At 39.4% G+C, this 20,189-nt stretch overlaps 5 protein-coding genes across 8 annotated transcripts; 3 read left to right on the top strand and 2 right to left on the bottom strand.

Moving 5' to 3' along the window:
• The first annotated feature begins 644 nt into the window (after positions 1–644).
• On the top strand, positions 645–7,300 carry LOC111603224. Its single transcript, XM_023320732.2, has 6 exons — positions 645–767; positions 4,978–5,264; positions 5,331–6,008; positions 6,066–6,143; positions 6,643–6,877; positions 6,942–7,300. Exons 2-6 carry the CDS (start codon positions 5,084–5,086, stop codon positions 7,093–7,095), a joined length of 1,326 nt encoding a protein of 441 aa, XP_023176500.2. The 5' UTR covers positions 645–767; positions 4,978–5,083; the 3' UTR covers positions 7,096–7,300.
• Positions 7,301–7,628: 328 nt separating this feature from the next.
• Positions 7,629–8,740, top strand: LOC111603445 (methyltransferase-like protein 6; the record flags this gene model as incomplete). Its single annotated transcript, XM_023321035.2, has 1 exon — positions 7,629–8,740. A coding segment is annotated over one exon (849 nt), but the record flags the coding sequence as incomplete, so codon positions are not given.
• A 716-nt stretch (positions 8,741–9,456) lies between these two features.
• LOC111603425 (hyccin) lies at positions 9,457–11,854 on the bottom strand. The gene is made up of 3 exons (XM_023321013.2): positions 11,574–11,854; positions 10,555–11,315; positions 9,457–10,502 (listed from the first exon to the last, which is right to left on the bottom strand). The coding sequence occupies exons 2-3, from the start codon at positions 11,226–11,228 to the stop codon at positions 9,506–9,508; spliced, it is 1,671 nt and encodes a 556-aa protein (XP_023176781.1). The 5' UTR covers positions 11,229–11,315; positions 11,574–11,854; the 3' UTR covers positions 9,457–9,505.
• A 13-nt stretch (positions 11,855–11,867) lies between these two features.
• On the top strand, positions 11,868–14,299 carry LOC111603436 (5'-AMP-activated protein kinase subunit beta-1). Its single transcript, XM_023321025.2, has 3 exons — positions 11,868–12,589; positions 12,867–13,097; positions 14,060–14,299. Exons 1-3 carry the CDS (start codon positions 11,942–11,944, stop codon positions 14,204–14,206), a joined length of 1,026 nt encoding a protein of 341 aa, XP_023176793.1. The 5' UTR covers positions 11,868–11,941; the 3' UTR covers positions 14,207–14,299.
• Positions 14,300–14,674: 375 nt separating this feature from the next.
• LOC111603475 (phospholipase ABHD3) lies at positions 14,675–19,972 on the bottom strand. Of its 4 annotated transcripts, none has more exons than XM_023321076.2 (7): positions 19,795–19,972; positions 18,392–18,845; positions 17,253–17,436; positions 16,998–17,167; positions 15,651–15,988; positions 15,365–15,597; positions 14,675–15,307 (listed from the first exon to the last, which is right to left on the bottom strand). In XM_023321076.2, exons 2-7 carry the CDS (start codon positions 18,649–18,651, stop codon positions 14,837–14,839), a joined length of 1,656 nt encoding a protein of 551 aa, XP_023176844.1. In that variant the 5' UTR covers positions 18,652–18,845; positions 19,795–19,972; the 3' UTR covers positions 14,675–14,836. The 4 variants fall into 4 exon arrangements, with proteins under 4 accessions (XP_023176844.1, XP_023176836.1, XP_023176853.1 ...); XM_023321068.2 differs by lacking the exon at positions 19,795–19,972 and adding an exon at positions 19,149–19,538; XM_023321085.2 differs by lacking the exons at positions 18,392–18,845; positions 19,795–19,972 and adding an exon at positions 19,149–19,526.
• Positions 19,973–20,189: the final 217 nt, after the last annotated feature.

Here is a 20,189-nt window from a genome sequence, read left to right as displayed (position 1 = left end):
AACCTGCAAGTCATTGCGCCAGCTATTCAGCCAGTCAAACAGCAAGTTGGCTAGTCGGCTAGCCCTTCAGCCAGTGAACTAGTTTGTCAATCAGCCAGCCAGACAGCCAGCTAGCGCCTGCTGCAGGTGGCCATGCACTGCTTGGCTTTCACGACACCGTAGCTAGATATACATATATGTAAATTTATTTATATACCCCTGCCTGATGTGCACACATGTGTTTCTGTGTGTGTGCTTGTGTCCGCCTCTCTTCCTTGCTCGCACTGTATCCATGTGTGCAGCACGGCCGCAATTATGTTTATGTTGCGAGCCGCACAAAACTTTGTGCGCTCGCAAATCAACGCCGGCGGGCGGGCTAAAGCTAAAGCTAAAGCGAACAATGGCAGCGCTCCTTTTGTTTTTATCGGGGCAACCACTGGCGGTGGCATTGCCTTTACTCTTGCCTCTATGTAGTAGTCGCAGTCAGTCAGTCTGAGGCAGTGCCTGTGCTTCGAAGCAGCAACAGCAGCAGCAGCAGCAGCCGCCGCCGCAGCAGTCGCGAGATATTTCGACGGTTTCGCTGCGATTTAAATTGTTGTTAAAATTCGCTCAAACCCAAAAATATATTTTATATTTATTTATTTAAATTTCCAAAAGGCGCGTAAAACAAAAAGCAAAAGAAAAGAAATTTCATTCGTCTATATAAACAAAATCTGAAGCTATAAAAAAAACGCATTCAAATCGGCGTCAACTATAAAAATTCAGTTGCAAGTTCGAAAGTTTTAATGGTAAACAAAGTTGCATTTAATCCAAATATTTGAAGCAAGTGTCCGAGTGCACTTATATAATCATAAATCAAATCAAGAAAGCAAAACAAATCGCAATCAAATTCACAATTAATTTATGCACGAACTGTTAAACTAATCAACTTAAAAGTTATACGAAATTCGCACTAAAAATTGTTAAAATATTTTAAGAAAAAACTGTTGTTTGCATAATACATATATATTTTACTATGTTTTTTATTTTAGATTTAGGCTAAACATTTTTCTTGTGCGCGCGTGTGTTGTATACATATATATATACATATATATACACATAAATATGTGTGTGTTTTATATATATTTAAAAAAATTAAAATTCTCTTGTCAAAACTGTCAATAGAAAACAAAGTAAAAACGTTCAAATTGGCCATAAGCGACTGTTTAATACTCGTTCGAAATGTCCAAAAATATCTAAAATAATTTTAAATATATTTTTTTCCGATTTTTCACAAATGGGTTTGCTTTTTAATTAAGTTTAAGTTTCAAATTAAAAATGTATAGCTCTATACGTGCTGCAGTTGCTTAACATTGATCTGACTCAAAACGTATTAACACTAAAATAGTGAAGGTTTTGTTCATTTAAATGCTAGCACCATATAACTTATAGGTTTTTGTCTAAAGGTACAGCTGTTAGGATCGTATAAGCTGAGAAGCTTATATATATTTATTTTTATAACTTGAAAGGCGTATATACACTATATATAAGCGGATAGTGCTCAATCTGTAGAGAAAATAAAGAATAGTAAACCACTTATCAAATTTAGGTATTCTAGTAGCCCTAAGACTACAAAAGTTGCTATATGCTCTTATATACATTAGTATACACCGGAAATTCCAATAATTCACCTGCAATGCAGAACCGAAACGGCTCAAATTTAGTAATTTCTGAATTGGGCTATTCTTGATTGAGTATATATACCACAGCAAAACCTATATACTCTCCTCTGTCACTTTGTGAACGATTATAAATAGATTATATAGCAAATAAAAGACAATGAAATAATTGTTGAAAAATTACGTTTTTCAGAATTTTGTCGTGCGGTCAGTCTTCAGGTTTGTTCAGTTAAATGGATATATATATACATATATATAAATATACGTATATATATTTATCATGTGTATATATTTAATGGCCACACACACCTCTAGCTAGGCGTAAGGAATTTGAATATGTAGAGAAGACGCAGCCTGATAACTGTACAATTCTGTCTAAAAATACGAAAATCAAAATATTTAAGACGGATTTTGTTTAAAACAAAAGCGAAAACTTAAAAAAAATAAGATAAAAGTAAGAATAGAACGCAACTCGGATAGAGGCAAACAGGCAATGAACGACTATATGATATCCTGCAGGCAGCTTCTCACTGATATTTCTAATCAGCTAATGATCTAAAGAATGTAATATTGACGATAATAATTATATACATCATTCCTCATCGAGCAGCGTCGATTATCATTATCATTATAATACACTTCATAATGATACTGATCTAAAGATTAACATCATAATAACTGTGAGAATACTGATCATCGTAATGATCACTAACTGGCTATACTTATTATCATAATTATCATTATTACAATATCTTTAAATAAATAACAATTTCTGTATTTAAAAAAATTATTTAACAAAATTTATTTAAAACATTTAACTTTGACAAAATATAAACTATAAATATATATTAACAAAAAAATTATTTAACAAAATATTGATTATTTAAAACTGTTTCACTTCACTTCACTTCACTGCACTGCACTGCGACTGACCCGTAGGTGGGTCACGAAGACGACTGATGAAAACTGCAGCAGGCACATCTATTTATAGGCAACACAGTCACTCAATGCCGAGCTCAGCTCTTGAGCCTACTCTCAGGCACGTCTATTTATAGGCAGCACAGTCACTCAACGCCGAGCTCAGCTCTTGAACATACTCTCAGTGTTAGTTTCTGCACTCGATCAAAGCTAAGTTCTGCAAATGAGCGCTTTCTGAGTTAGTTTTGACTGTCGCTCACTTTTATGCTCCTTTACGAAGCCTCTCACTCTGTTCAATTTTAGACTCGATCAAACTGCGGCTCAGCTAATAAGCTTTGCTCTGCGTAAGTTCTTAAGCGTGTTTCAATGAGTCATTTTAATAATTCTCTTTATGGACGACTTATCCTGAGTTGAGCTAAAAAACGTTTCTTTGAGCAAGTTTTAATGTCCCTTTTTTTCTGAGTTAGTTTTAATGCTTGTTTATTTGCCTTTACTAAAAATGAGTTTTTCTGTTTCGGCTTTTGCGCTAGATCAAATTTTTCAGCTATGAAGCGATTCTATGAGTTAGTTTTAATGCTCTTTAATAAAGAAATGAGTGATATTCTGAGTTAGTTTTAGTGCTCGATTCAGCTGGCTTACGAAGAATCGAGTTATGCATTGAGTTAGTTTTAATGGTACTTAACGAAGAACTTACAAGAGTGCATTGATTATTTGCATGTTGACAGTTGTTTTGTTGTATAATATATGTATATAACTGCCAACTTCTATGTGTCACATACAATTGCGCATAAGCAGTATACCCGGCATAAGAACATTTGCAATAGGGTACAGCTAGCGGGTGTAATACTTAAGAACTCTAAACACTTAAGAGATTTTCGTTTTTTGGTTTGTTTTGTTTTTTGTCTCTCTTTTAAATGTTGGCAAATGACGCAGTTGGCGGCTTCATGACGCAAATGCAACTCCCAACTGCAACAATACCGTTGTATATGTATGTCTATAAATAAGACGCGGAAGTTGCATGCAACACAGCAACAACAACAAAAGATGAAAGCAGACGTAAATAAAATAAGAATTAAAACCGAAAATAAAATCATAAAACTTAATATTTTCACTAATGAATATAATTTATATAGTAAATGTATATATATCTATCTCTCTCTGTGTGTGTGTGTGTATTTGCAAATTGTTGCGGGTTTTCCCGAAGCAAAATTTCCACATTTTATGATCCACACATAATATTAAAGCTCTCGATGTTGACGAACAAAGCATTTAAATGATATATGTGTCTGCTATATATCCATATATATATGCTATATATATGTATATATTCGACCCGCAGCAAAGTACTTTTGGGCATATGACACTTACACACGCACACGCCCCCACCCACGCGCTGGGGCGCACCTAATTTCTCGCCAAAATATTTGTTAGATATATGCTTATATATACTACATATATATATGCAAAACTCAAAGAAATTCTCAACAGATTTTAATAATTTTAAAGAAAATATTAAATATTTTAATTTTGTTTTTGTTTTTGTGGTTTTTTTTGGTTGTTTGTAAATGTCTTTACTAATTTGCTTAATTTGTGCCAGAAATTAATAAAACGGTATTTCTTCTTCTTCTTGGCTTTGGTTGCCAACGCGACGACAGCCAAAAAACAACATGTAAATAAAAAAAATAAATAAATAAATATATAAATTCTCCAAAAAGGCCTAAAAATGCCAGACAAATGTGCATGAAATATGTTGTTTTAAGCATCAGGAGAGCCAAAAATAATTCACACGATCTGATTCGGCCAATTAAACGGTCTTAACTGACTGCACAATTCGCGCTCAGCGATCAAATTGTGAATGCTAAATTCAGCTCAGCTCTTTATCTATCTATAGAGCAGGATTGAACTGGGTATTACCAGCTCTACAAATTGTGAAAGCTCTTCTTATGCTCGCTCGTCCTCGAAGCAAAGCAGCATATTTAGATAAACAGATTGATAGACAGACAAAGGAACCAATATGCTCTCTTTGCACATTGTGAACGTGCATAAAAAGAAATCTAAATGAAATATAAATAAAAATTCTATTTTTTTTTGGCGTAAATTCCCATGCGAAAACACCTGCTGAATTATAATTATGACACACACACACAGACACACGCACATATATACTTTTAGCCATACATATTTAGGCGCACACATAGATACATACATATATATAAATGCATATGTATATATAGACGCTCACTACTCTCTACACTTGCATCTATACACACATACAGTCACACCTATAAGCCTTCCTCCCTTTCGCTGTACTCCGCTGCGTATACGCAACGTGACTTCATTGTACTTAAGCATGAACAATTATTGCTCTTCATTTGTTTTAATTAATATTTGTCCAACTTTTCTGTTTGCACTTTTCGCGCAGGAACGTGCCCTGTCCCATGTGCGTGTGGATTTCCCATTGGTATCGCCCGGTGACCGCAAGCATTTGCTGAGCCCGTAAGAGAAGCGCGGACTGCGCAGCCGCGAAGATGAAGCGCGACATATCCACCTCGACAATTGGCCGAGATGAGGCCAGGCGTCCACTGATGGAGGCATACATGTTTCAGCGCCGCGTGCTGCTCGGCTGCAGCCTGCTGATGGTCGTTTCGCTGATAGTGTGGATAGTGGCGATAGCAACGGACCATTGGATCATCATATCAGGCAGACAAGGTGCGTAGCAAAAGTGGCCAATTCACCGAGAGAGACGAGCGAGACTTAGGCCCTCCTTGTTCGCAGGCATCTTCATACCAGAATCGCGTCGCTTCTTCATAAACTCGCACTCGGGCCTGTGGCGCCATTGCCGCAACACGATTGTGCCGAATGCTCTGAGCAATGCGCAGGTGGTGCGAAACTTTAGCTCCATGTCGTACACCTCGCAGTCGTATATCAACGATGCCAAACGTAACTTGACTCACATGGAGTTCATTCGAAATTTCGCCCAGGAGAAGTTGGACGGTTCGGGCAACTTTACGGAGCCGGCGCGTCGACGCATGTTCGCCCATTGGGCGAGAGGGGAGGAGGAGGAGTTCCAAACGTTTCGCAGCGCCTTCCACAAGCTGGTCATGTCGACGGAAGCGAATCAGCATGAATTCAATGCGACAGGCGCGAAGCCCATTCCCATCGATCCGTTGAACGTCAATGGGATAATCAAGAATCGCACCTTTGGCTCGGCGCTGCAGCGTGTTAAGTACAACAACACCTGGTCCTACTATGTGATACCAGAGATGGCACAGCAGTGCTTATTCAGCAATTGGACGGATTATCCATTGGTGGTGCGACTGCTGGGCACGTACATCAGAGACATCGGCATACCCGCCTTTGTGTTGAATGAGGACCGCGTGATTTTGCTTTTGGTGCCGCCGCTGCCACCAAAAAAGAGCGGACAGACCGCCTACTACAGCTATATACCATACCGTAAATATACATGCAGTGTTAAAGATTATTCAATTCTAATTAATATTTCTTTTTTAGCGCGTTGCAAATACATCGACATGTTTCCCAATTCAAATACCCTACGCAGTGAGCCTGGCTTTGATGATGAATTAATGGGTATGTATTAGTACTAACCATTCATTTGTATTTACTCATGTCCCTTATTCTCTTGCGATCGAGTGAGACGGATGCTTCTCTTAAACCATGCGCCATTTTTCGCTTACTTTCATTGCTCTCTTACGTGGTCAACCCGTAACGGGTCATGACTAACATAAGCCTAGTGCGATCGAGCGAGATAGACGCTAGTTCTAGTTACACGTTATTTATTTTGGTTGCTTACGCTCACTGCTCTCTCAATTTTATATGTGTGTATGTGCGTAAACGTTTGCACAACCTGTAATGTAAAAAATTCTCTTCTGAGAAAGAAGCATTGAAACATAGTAACGGGATCTGGAACGCTCATATGTTATGTTATATTTGTGCATGCATTTTCTTTGGAAAGGGTATTGCAGTGTTGGCGCGCTTAGGACCAACGTTCTTGAGGTCAAATATTCGCATACACATACACACGCGTACTACAGTTTTTATTTGGTAGTGTCTTGGTACGCCATTGCAGATTACATTCGGACGCAGGCATCCTTTGCCTGCATCACATTGTTCGTCATGAGCTTGGGCGCTGTTTTCTCCTTCTACACGTTCATGAATCCCCGCTACATGTTCAAGCGTTTGGCTGGTGGCATACACCTGGTGGCGGCATCCACAGCGCTTGTAGTGCTTCAGGTTCTGTTCTCTTCCATTGACTACACCAAGGATCATTTGTTCTATGCCTATCCGGATGGTGCGGAATTGACGTAAGTGAAGACTTGAGAAAAATCAGCAATTTTGTTAATAATTGAACATTTCTCACCTATGCAGCTATGGCTATGGCGTTTACCTAGCCTGGTTCACGTTCGTAGTTAATATTGTTTGCGGTGTTATGTTCCTCTGGTATTCAGGTAAGAAGAAAGGCGCCAAGGCGCCCAATGATGAAGTCGCCATGGCCGATGAGCCAACCATAATGGGCAGATAGCTTCGACCCATACAATCAGCGAGAAAAAAATCAAAGACCAAAGCAATCCAAAGTCAATACCTGGATTGGTATTTTGCCTTTCACTTTTGTTATTTGTTATCTTCTTAATAATACTACACATATGTATAAATTGAGTTTTTCATTAATAATAATCTGAAGAACTCGGCGTAATAAAGAAATCACTTGTTTACCTGTAATAGAAAAACTGATGTTTCATTTGAAAAGGTGTTACACCGGCGGGTATAATTTCGATAAGTTAAAATCTTATTCTGTTTTGGTATTTTCGATATGAAATCGAATATACTATTGTATTCAATATTGAATATAGCTAAAAGTTGTCAGGCTGTTAGTAATACAGCATGTTCGTATTTTTGGTATTTTCGATTATTTTGAATGTAAATTTATGACATCACAAATATGATTTTGACCTTGCACATGTACGTTATCGTTTAAGCAGAGCAGGCATGCAGTTCCACCTTATACGCTTATATTACATGCAAGACCAACGTTTTGTTGATATAGAAATTTGGTAAAATCTAAATGAAATGGAGGTGGATATATTTACTACGCGTACCAAAGAGTTATCCTCCGAGGAACTAGTTAAGCTCGAGGAGCAAAACAAGCGCTTGGTGCCTGAATTCAAGGCGAATAAACTTGAGATCGATGCACAGCGGCACTGGGATTTGTTCTATAAAAGGAATGAAACACGCTTCTTTAAGGATCGCCATTGGACAACTCGTGAGTTTCAGGTGCTGCTGGCGGAGGCGAGTTCAAGCGAGAGACGCACCCTCTTAGAGGTGGGCTGCGGCGTTGGCAATCTGGTTTTTCCACTGCTGGAGGAGCAGATCAAGCAGGAGAATAGTGAACAAGGCTTCTATTTCTATGCCTGCGACTTTTCACCACGTGCCGTGGACTTTGTGCGAGCAAATCCCTTGTACGACACCAAGCATATAACCGCCTTTCAGTGCGACATAACAACGCAACAGGTGCATGAGCACATCGAAGCAGCCAGCCTCGATGTCTGTACCATGATCTTCGTGCTGTCTGCCATACATCCCGATAGATTCGTTGACGTCGTCAAGAATCTATGGCAATTGCTGAAGCCTGGCGGACTGGTACTGTTCCGTGATTATGGCCTTTACGACATGGCACAGCTGCGCTTTAAGCCGGGTCATAAGATAAGCGAAAACCTTTACATGCGACAGGATGGCACGCGCAGCTATTACTTTGCGCAAGAAGAGCTCGCGGAGATCTTTAGTCACAATGGGTTCGACGTGCTGGACAACAACTATGTGCATCGACGCACACTCAATCTGAAGGAGGGCATCGATGTGCCGCGCATCTTTCTCCAGGGCAAATTCCGCAAGCGTTCAGACAGCTGATGCTGCTCCGATGCCTAATGATATTCTGTATAACTATGTGTGTATGAGAATCTACTAGGTCATTATGTACATCACTATGTATAACTGATGAACCATGTGTAGACAACGCTGAGCTAGCTAATTATTTCTGTTCATATAGCTGATTATCCTCACTTTTATTATTATGGATATAGCTGATGATTATCTTTTTAATTATGTCGGTAAGCTTATATTTCACAATTTAATATAGTTTGTATAATTTAAATAAATTTTCAATAACATTTTGTGGGTCAACGTTCAATAAATATTTATTGTATATGTTAGGCTTACATGTGTATATGTGTGGTATATATATGTGTATGTGTGTAACACCTTAAGGTACATATATATATATATATTTATGTATATATATATATATATATATGCCTGACCATAGCGAGCTTGTCTGCTCGTGAGCTCATTATGAACCTTGGCATACAATTGACTATATATATTATATATATATATATATACATATTTCAAGACATATATATATATATCTTAAACCCATAATACCTTTATACTAAGTTAGTTAATTAGTTACAATTCGACAGATTTGCTTTAGTTAGTTGCACTATTAAATTCATTATAAAATGCTATTGTTTAGCATATATTTGCTGGACAACATGGTAACTTGGCTATATATATGGTTATATATATAAATATTTGTGTATTACGGGTATATCTGTGCTTAGCCCTAAAACGAAAATTACATAAACTGGTAATGTACATTGTTTTCTTGCTTTAGCAACCATTAGATTACAATACGAACAACTTAGTGTGACAATAATATTTAACAAATAGTTTAACTTCTCTCTTTGTTTCTTTCTTTAAGTATATCTGAGTTACATTTTACAGGCCTCCAAATCATTTCTGTTTTTTGTTCGTCAGTTAATACCAAGGAGGTAACGAATATACATACATATATATATACATCTATATATATAAATATATATATATATATAACTATAAATTTGAATTTGGCTAAGTGGTTAGTTGAATTGCCCGAGTTAATCGGGGCCATGCTCGGTTAGCTTAGCCCCATTGCTGTTGCTGTGACCCAGTGGGGTCATCTCGACGCTCGATTCAAAGCTTTTGGTCAACATGTCAGTGCTCGTTATGGAAGTTGTATTGCTGTTCAGTGAGGGAGCAACAGGCAGGTTGGCAATGCCATCATTTAAGTCGCTATCGATGCTGAAGCTATTGCTGCCATTCTCGTTGATCAGCGAGAGCGTCTGCATGGGCAGCATATCGGTGGCTTGTGGCTCTCCTACGGCATCATAGGTCTTCGACTTGCTCACACTTAAGGGACTCTTATCGTATTCCTGTCCAGTGTCTGATTGCAGCTGCATCAGCGAATTGCGTTGAGTATGTTTATCGAATTTACGTTGCGGTGGTTTCGGCGGCTCCTTATCCTTCTCTTTCTCCTTTTCCTTGTCCTTCGACTTCTTGAAGCCGAGCGCTTTGTGCGCCTGAGCTTTGATGCCCTCCATGCTGGGTCTGATGATGGAGGTGCGTGTGCCGCCACTGCTACTCTCCTTGGTTGATGGCGATTCCTTGGCACTCGGTTCCGTTTCCTCTGTCACGCTCGCCAGCTGCTGTGGAGCCTGAGGTATTGTGAGATCTTGCACCTGTATGGGAATGTCATCGGGAAGCTTTTTCGTACGGAATGAAGCGTTCGTTATCATCGATTTCGATACAGAGGTCGTCACGGTAGTCGTAGCCGGCGTCAAAGCCACGCTCAGACCCATTGGCCCATCGTTGGGCTGACCTGAGGGATTGGCATGCAGCGAATTGCGCACAGCGTTTGTAACTAAAATTAGCTCTGTAAACATTTCATAGCTGGCACGATTATGTATATCCTCTAGTGTTTGTATGGCCACAGTGCCAAAGCCATTGAACATGGCATAGTAAATCGCATGCACCAGCTCGATCAGAAACGACGCGGAGAGAGGAATACGCGGCGCGGATGGTTTCGGGAATGTCGCGCCCGTCGCTGGATCGGAGCTGAAAGTGGAAATGAGTTAGAGTTGTAATCAAGAGTAGTCTTCTTACTCACCCGTAGCTCATGCGATGTCCATGTCCTGACTTGGTGGTAAATCCCTGATTGACCAGCTGCGAGGCAACACGGCACAGATACAGCAGCGACGATTTCTGGGTAAGGCTAACCTGCTGGTTGTAACAGAAGAGCAGCGCAGTCATAATCCTCATTCTGTTTTGAGCGTTGATCGATTCAATTCGTAAATGTGGACCCCACTTGACTTCTCGATTGCAATTCTCCTCCCAACGTCGCAGATCCGTCATGGGCAGATTCTTCAGCTCATGGTAGACAGACACTTGGGCTAGTATGGGCATGCGAAATGCCACAACCTTCTGGCCGCCGTCGTCGGTGGACACCTCGCCATTGTAAATGCAAATGAGCAACGTTTCAACTCCTCTGGATGCCTTTTTATCACCTGCCGAAACGGCATGCAGGTATGTGTAGATTAGTACGGGCAGGAATTGCAATGGAAACTTGTGTAGTGTCAATTCCGGTGCTCGATAGAAGGCCAACAGTTGTTGGCAAATGTCATGGACCAAATCCTCGTTACGTTGCCTTTCGCTGAATATGGTGAAGATGGCTTCGGCGATTTCGGGATCTGTTTCGTGCTCGACGACAAATGCTTCGGAGTCGGCTGGCTGACGGCGTGCCCGTTGATAGTCTGTCAGCCAATCTTTAACCAATTCGGCCATTATTATGTATTATAAGTTCTTAATTAATTTGCTAACACTCTGCCCTCTAATCTTTTTCACACATAAACCTTGCATATCTGCGCAGGGCTACAAGCGCAACGATAACATTAATTCAATGGAACTAGTTCGAAATCGCTATATTAATATAAAAAAATGCAAATGGTCAGCTTCAACGTTGGTAATATAAAGGAAATTTCGACATTGACCAATGAAATTGTAGCGCTTCTTCCTAGCTTAGAATCGTGCGATCGACTGAATGCATAATTTAAATTACAGCTGAGTGACTCACGTCTACTCTGCCACCCTAGTCGATATATGTGAAAAGTAACTCTGCAATGTTCTCACCAAATGAATCAAGTCCAATTGGAACTGCGAATATATATAGTACGTTTTTACATATATATATCGCAACACATGCATACTCATACATGTACATGTAGTTGTAATTATAATTAGCCATTTTTACGACGAAAACAAACTATTAAATAATAAAGACTTACGAAAAATAAATGCCAAATATAATATACAAATCAATATAGAATATAAAACACAGTATACACAAACAACAACCAGAAACGCGGAAGCGAAACAACGACCAAAAGCAAAACAAAAAAAGTCAAGGAAAACAAAGTGCCAAAACCTCCAAAAAAAAAAGTGGAAAAAATTAACAACAAATTCAGAGAGTGCGAGAGCGTAAAAAAAAACAGTGCAATATGGGCAACGCGGGTAGCTCGACTGTGCATATGCATCGCGAGCGCCATAAGTCAACGGACCTCTCCACGCCAAGTTCTCCCGCACACTTTCGTGACTCGTTGGGTGGCGGGGGTGGTGGCGGCGGCGGTGTCGTGTCAACTACTGGAGGAGGCGGGGTCGGAGGCGTTGCAGCTCCGGGCGGCGGTGGTGGCGGCCAAGCTTTCTCGTTCGATAAAAAACATACGGCAGTCTTGAACGAGGGTTCGTCGCAAGAAGACGACGACGACTTTTACACGAGAGCGGGAGCTAAGCGCACAACAGCTGTTGATAACGAGTCAACAACAGCAGCCACAGCCGCAGCGGCAGCAGTAGCAGCAGCACTTGAAAGAGATAGCACTATGGATGAGCTAACCGATGAGTATCAAGAGATGCAGGCGACAGGATCAAAGAATTTAGATGAAATGGAATTAAAGAAGACGGCATTGCCCACGGTTCTGCGCTGGGATTATGGTGGCAAAAATGTGACCATATCGGGCACGTTCTCCAAGTGGAAACCGATTCAAATGGTGCGCAGTCATGGCAATTTCGTGACCATCATTGATCTGCCGGAGGGCGACCATCAGTATAAGTTCTGTGTGGACGGCGAATGGAAACATGATCCCAAATTGGTGAGTTCCAGCAGGCTGCACAGTGGAGCAAAATCGATAAGTGCGACACTTGTTTACACTTGCTGACGTACTGCGACTTGAATTTTTCTCTTTCCACTCAAGCGTTGTGTAATCAGCACTGGACTGTAAACAAAACATAATATGGATTTAGCTTTGTGACTGGCAATGCCGAGCAGCTCTGCTTTGCTCTCCTCTCCTCTCCCTCTGCTCGCCCTCTCCTATCTCTCTCATTTCTCTCTGCTGTGTTCTAATTGTTTGTTTTGGTTTGGCTTTTTAGAAAAGTGTGGAAAATGATGAGGGCGATAAGAATAATCTGGTGTCGGTGCGCCCATCCGATTTTGAGGTGTTCCAAGCATTGGCCAAAGACAGCGAGAATGTGCCCAACTATGCGGAGAAGGAATATTCGCAGGAGGTGCCACAGGTGAAGCCCTGGGAGAAGGTGTCTGGACCGCCAGTGTTGCCGCCACACCTGCTGCAGGTCATACTCAACAAGGATACGCCACTATCGGTAATGTATGTGGATTGATTGACGGCTTATAGTAGGGTCAGATTGACTGATTGAGTGATGGATGCGTAGCATAAACCGTAGAAGTATTTGAAGTAGAGATGCATTTGTATGCAATTTCAATATATAGTCAAGCTGATTGACTGACTGACTGATTGAAGATGGAGCAACAGTAGCAGCTGGGCAGCTACACTTGAACAGCATTAGCTTAACGAATCTAAATGGGACAGAATTAGAGAAGATTCATAGGGTAAACTGTAGCAGCTAGATAGCTTTTTGTTTGTTTATTGGTTTGACTCAAGTTTGACTGCGTCATTGACTGCTTGAAGATGTAAGCCTTACCATAGTGCTCCATTTAATATAGCAGCCTAAATGTGGATTGATTAATTAAGTGGGGAAGTGAATTACTGATTGAATATAAGAATAGTGTTAGACTAAAGCTTAGCATTTAGTGTTTAGATATATGCTTGAATATATATATATATATATATATGCTTGACTGAATGACTGTTTGAAGGTGGAAGCGGCAACTAGAGATTTGATTGCATTCAATTGTAATTTAATATGATAAACTGGTTGATTGAGTGCATAACTGATTGAAGTAGAATCTTTAAGCTATAGATTTGTATTTTTTACAGCACTTACCTTTTGCACTGCAGCTACGAACAATTTCCAATATTGAACTAATGCGAATTTCTTATATTTTCCACTCAAATGTAATCAGACATTTTGAGTTTCAGCTGTGTAAAGAGCATAATTGAAACGTGCTTAACTTTTGTCGAAACATCAGTTGCTCTAGTTGCTGTGACCTTTAAAGCTGTGCGCGTGTGTGTGTGTGTTTGTGTGTGTGTGATACGACGTGATCTACATTCGAAAGTCAAGTGCTGAGGCACGCTTAAAGTCTATAGTCTATAGTGTAGGTATGCATGTTATATTTATATTTTGTCTCTCTCTACATATTGCAGTGCGAGCCCACATTGCTGCCCGAACCGAACCACGTGATGTTGAACCATTTGTACGCGCTCTCCATTAAAGACGGCGTCATGGTGCTGAGTGCCACGCATCGCTACTGCAAGAAATATGTCACAACACTGCTCTACAAGCCGATATAGGTCCAGCAGCAATGCATATACAACTCTTTTATAATCTAAAATTTAGCCTAAGCTCTATTAAATTGTTTTCAATTGCTTTCCCCTCTTTATATATGCGAAAAGAATGCAATCTTATGCTTAAGCGTTCTATTCGTTTCGTTTATTTAGTTTAAATATATATCTTTATATTTATATATATATATGGAATTAAAAAATAATATATATATATGTATATATGTATGTATATAGTTGTCAGAGTAAGATTATTGTTCTGTGTCATAGTTAAGTGTTCTTTATATAGTTTGTTTGTTAAATTGCGATTTGCATTTTCTACTCACTAAAAAATATGAATTAATTTTAAAGCCTTTGGTTCACTGTTCCAATTTGATATGTGTCTAATACATATGCATATATGCTAGCGTAAATTTGTTACATCTAACAGCTGTCGAATCGATTAACAAAATAGTTTAGTTTTTATACGTTTTAGTATTTTTTTTAGGTTTTTTGGGTTAATAACACTTTAGATTTTGTTCAAATTTCATATCACAAGTCCTCCAGCTGGTCTCTGCTACACACGTATTTCACTTCTATATATATATATAAATATATAAATATGCTGTCGGTTTTAATTGACATTGAGTTGTAGCTGATTCACATTAGCTTCAGCTTGTGCTGCTCCAGTTGATTCACTAGGACAGCAGCTGACGGCGCGTTCAGAGTCGCGGCCAGCTGCACAGTTTGCTTGGCTAAGAAGCGTTCGTGCATCTTATTTGAGGCTCGCTCGAATTCACCATCCTCATCGTACAATGCTTTGGTAAAATACTCGGTAAAGAGCCGGCACATGTACTGATCCTTGGTCGATGGCCACCAGCCCTCGAGGAAACCAATGTGTCCACCGCGTGCGGTTATTACGATGGCCACATGAGTGCACTGATTGGCTGCTTTGATCGGTATCGCGTCCAGTGGCTGAAACGGATCATCCGCTGCACTCAAACAAAGCAACGGCACACAAATATGATCTAGCTTATTATGCAGCGTGGCATCCGTGTAATAATCATTCACATGCGCGTAACCAAACTGTTTGGCCGTAAACAGCTCATCGAACTCCTTGATGGTCTTGCACTAGAGAAGAATCCTTATTAATCCATGCCTTGTCGCTTGAACAGTTCATTTACTTACTCGCAATATCCGTTGTATGTCAATTTCGGAATCCTGATATATATCTCTGTATATCTCTAAATGGTTACGCAGTGTGCGGCACAGACTGCCAGCAAGATGACGCCCTAACAGATTATTGATGACCGGCTTCTCAATGCTGGCACTACCTTTGTGCACATCCCAGGGCACGGATATTATTTTGGCTGCCGACAGATTTGTACGTGCCTCATCACTCTTCCTGGCCAAATAGTTGCCTGCGGGGACACTTAATTAGTTAAGAATTATTTGATATGCATTGATTCCTCACCTAGTATTAGACCACCCATGGATATGCCTGTGGCGCCTAGCTTACAATTGAGGGGCAATGTGCGACGCACATGATGCACCACCTCGCACAGATCTTCACAGTTGGCGGCACAGTAGAGACGCGGCGTCTTCAGCTCTATGCCGCCCAGGCCTCGATTATTGAAGACAACGACACGCATGCCTGCCTGCTGGGCAGCAAACACCAGACACTTAATATACTCTGCCTGCGATTCGCCCGTCAGACCAGGCAATATCAGAACACAAGGAGCCCGCTCGTCACAGCCTTCTTCTAGCCAGTCCAGCGCTACCTCTCCGCCATCCTTCAGTCTGAGTATTTCACTGTGAGCAAAGGGAGAGATTGTTTAAATATGCAAATATACTTATATACTATTGGCTAGTTCTTATATTAACTGTTTCTTTACACTTATAAGAAAAATAGTTCTCAAAAATATATAAGTAGTTCTTGAAGCAAAGGCACTTTAGAAAGGCAGCTGAATGTGTATATCTGCTCTCTATGATATAAGAAAAATCGATTCAATTAAGTTCAGCTCATATTGCTAGAGTAGCACGAATAATCTGCCAGCCAATTTGAAATCTATATCTATTTAAATTGATTATCTTTATAGTTCTTGAACAAATTAAGGTGGAATAGTTATGATGCTACTTTCGTGGCCTTTATGACGTAGCATAGCATATCTTATTTATTTAAGCTAAGCTATACTATATATATATATATAATCAACCTCGTTCTTCACAAATGGTCATGTGCAATGTTCGTCTGTCTATCCGTCTGAGTGCTACTGAAGCTAGACGTTGGTACTCTCGACTTATGAAGTGTTTAGTTGATGCCGATATAAGACTATATAAGACGATATAACAACTATAACTACAATATTTTGAAGCTGGAGTTCCACGACTTGGCTGTTAAGTTACTCCAGACGACCACCTGAGGCTTACCTAATATGATTCAATGGCTTTTGAACCATGAAAGAGCATTATGACTTCGATGACGCCCCAGTGCAACTTTCTTACATGTTTAAGTATAGAATTCAATTGGATTGAATTGCCTATTAGCGCGTCTAGTGTAAATCTAATCAATATATATATTTTTTTTTAAATATCGTATATGCCTCTGCCTACAGCATATGCCATTGTTCAGTGAGTGCTGCGTATCTTTTTATTAATTGAGTTATATTTATTATGATGTTTCTGCCGAGCAATCTGTGTTCAGTGCAAGACCTTTTTAAATTGCATGCCATGCTAAAAAGTCTGTCATACTTTATATGGCTTCACGGGTCAGGGAAGTGTAGCTGAATGGCTGAATAGCTGAGCAGTGACAATGACTTACCGTCGATAATCGACACGGGGCAAACTCTTGGAGCGCAGCAGGCTCGCAAGTACAGTCTGTGCCCGGCTCTCCACACACCAGAAGGTCGGCCAATATTTGTGCTCCAGCGTGGGCATCTTCTTGAAAAGATACTGCTTGAACGGACCCTCGGCGCAGGCAATGATCGGACGCTGAATATCGAGTTACGAAATTTCAGTTAGTTAAAGCTAAAGACAGAAGTCTAAGCTGTTGCGTAAGTACGGACTGCTCACTCACCTTTACCACCTGGATGAGGTAATAGATGACATAGGCAAATACGGCTATGCCGAGGGCGTGCAGGCGCGGCAGGTGCGACAGGTACGCGTACATTGAATAGAACATACTGACTGACTGACTGAATGGCTCCGTGTGTATTCCTCGACAAGTTGATTTGCCACTTTGATCCCGAGCGGTGCAGCGGCTGCAATTTCGGATTTAAGGCGTGTAAAATAAAAAATTACAATTTGTGACAATGGCAACCGTGAAACTTATACATATGTATATGCACATATCTATCTCTATCTCTATCTATATCTATATGAAAAATTTGCTGAATGGAACTACAGACGTTGTCGTTGCCACTACTTGGCCTGATATGATATGATCTGTGCATGTGTAAATATATACATACAAATATATGTATAAGTATATATACGATTAGATGGAGGTATGGGCTTTGAGCTGTGAGCTGTGAGCTATATCTTATCGCTCTGATACCCTTGCAATGGGCATATTTCGCTGCATAATTGCTTTTGGTATGCTTTATAACAGCAACACCAAGTCAAGTTGCGTCGATATAGCATAAACTATATACCCTTTCTAAGAAATTACGATCATAACTCTATAGGTATTCCCTCTGCAGTTGACAAATGACCAACTGCTACGATCTTAATTCAAAGAGACTTACGATATTCCCTCTACTGTTTACATGTGCAAATGTTACGATCTTCACTTAAGTATTCTTACGATATTCCCTCTACAGTTTACATATAGCCAAAATCTTATCAGTAACGAACCATTATCACACATATATTAGTTTTCAAGATATATCAAATATATTTTTTCGCACTATGCTGACAATATCTGAGCAAAGTTTAGACTACATCGGAACACCTTACCCGAAACACAGCTACCATTTGCAAGGGTATTTAATCAGCGACAAATTGAAGATAAGTCTGCTTTCTGTAGACTTTTAGTATGCATGATTTTTATTCAGTTGCATCTGTATTAGTTTTAATTGATAGAATGAGGTGCTCATAACAGCTGACAGTCGGTCGAGCAGGCGGCCGGGCGAAGAGGCAAGTGAGCTCGAACTCGAGACGTGTTATCAGATCGTTTAATTTAAAACTTATATAGGGCTTATCTCGCACACTCACAGCAGTTCCTGTTTAAATCGTAGATGTTGTCTTTGTGGGTTTCGTCGTTGTAATAGTTGTTGTTGTTGTTGCTGTGATGTTTGTTGCTGCTGTTGGTATCGAGAGACTGCAGCACTCGAACTTCTGCTTGCACTATGACTAAACATTACCGCGACTCGTCCAAAATTTAAAAATTGATAATTGAGTTTTCGATTTTTTGACGTCATCGTCATCATCGCCGCCGCAGTCTTCAGCGGCGGGTGCACAAAGGCGCCAAACATAACTTCTGGGCAGCAGTGTAAATAACTAACAACTAATTGTGCTTATCACTAGCGAGTGCCACTACCATATGAATATCTTTGTATATGTGTATTTTTTATGTATGGCGTCTACAACTAGATAAAGTATATTGTACACTTTTATTGCCGCCTTGCATAATATAAGGTTCCAATGAAATGAGGACTTGTGCGCTTACCTTGAAGAAATATATATATAAAATAAAAAGAATAACAAAATTTCAAAAATAATAAAATTTAGATAATTTATATGTAGGTGTGACACACCAACTTCAAAAAAAAGTCGAAATGATATTTATATATATTTAAATGATATATTGCCAATGGCTTACAAAACAACAATGAGCCATGATTCGTGGTGTTTCTAGCTTTTGGCCTGGTAGCGGGCTCCGTTCAAAAGTCAAAATGGCCGTTGGCAGCAATGCGCACATACTCTTACATATAAACACGCAAACGCACACACACACGAGCGGAATACTTACATAGATTATTGAGTTTTTGTCTTGGCATCACGTGCAACAACAAAATCAATAGCCAGGGCCAAGGGTATGGGATGTGAACCTCTGTACTATTTATAGTGGCGATGAAGGTGGGTGGTGGTAATTATCGTGCCAATTATGACGCACGCATCATATATGTATAAAAAATATAGTATATTATTTCACTTGCCTTTTTGACAAGTTTTTAAGCAAGAGACGCTTTAATTGTCGTATCCTGCTTTTTTATTTATTTTCCTATTTTATAGGAAAGGAACTTTCGTTTCGGGCTCTAACACTTGATGTAGCGAACAAATTATATAATAACAGAACCGATAACAGATATTGTATGCACTTTTTACATATAAACCTTGGAAAGAATAAAATTGTAACGAACTTCAATTGTAAACAAAAACAAAAGGTGCACATGTAAAAATAACTGATGTTCAAATGAACTGAATGGTTCGCTCATTACCTAACATATCGCTGCTGTTGACTGCTGATAACAGCCACTCTAACTATATATTTTGCTTTTAATTTTTGATGCTTCATATATGTAAATATAACACATTTTGATAATAAATAATTATTTAATTAATATAAGCTAAAATAATAGTGTATCAATAAGTGAAAGCTATGAATGCGTAGTTACTCTGCCATTTGAATTTAGCCGCGGTAAATTTTTCGTTTGTTTCCTGATGATGAAGACTGCAAAATAGTCAAATTGGGTTAAATCTAAGTAGTTTTAAAAGAAAATTTTATTGCATTTGGTCAAAAAATTAAAATTTTAAAAATTGTACAATTCAATTTGTCTAGCAGTACCAAATGAGTTGATTACTGAAAATAAATGTCAAAGTTGTGAAACATCGTGAAAGTATCGAAATAAGCAGCTAACTTGTAAAATGTTGAAATCACCACATATAGATTGTCATCGATTAATATTGCCGTTTGATTTAAATATAACGGCTTTAAAAATAAATAAGCACTTGGTTATTATTTATGCATAGTGGTGTAACAGGAAAACTTTATAATAAATAATATTTAGTA

This window comes from Drosophila hydei, unplaced genomic scaffold, assembly GCF_003285905.1.
Source record: "Drosophila hydei strain 15085-1641.00,03,60 unplaced genomic scaffold, DhydRS2 tig00008122-arrow-pilon, whole genome shotgun sequence".
Lineage (NCBI taxonomy): Eukaryota > Metazoa > Arthropoda > Insecta > Diptera > Drosophilidae > Drosophila > Drosophila hydei.
The sequence above is the reverse complement of the archived record's forward strand: the minus strand, read 5'-3'. Positions and strand labels throughout refer to the sequence as shown.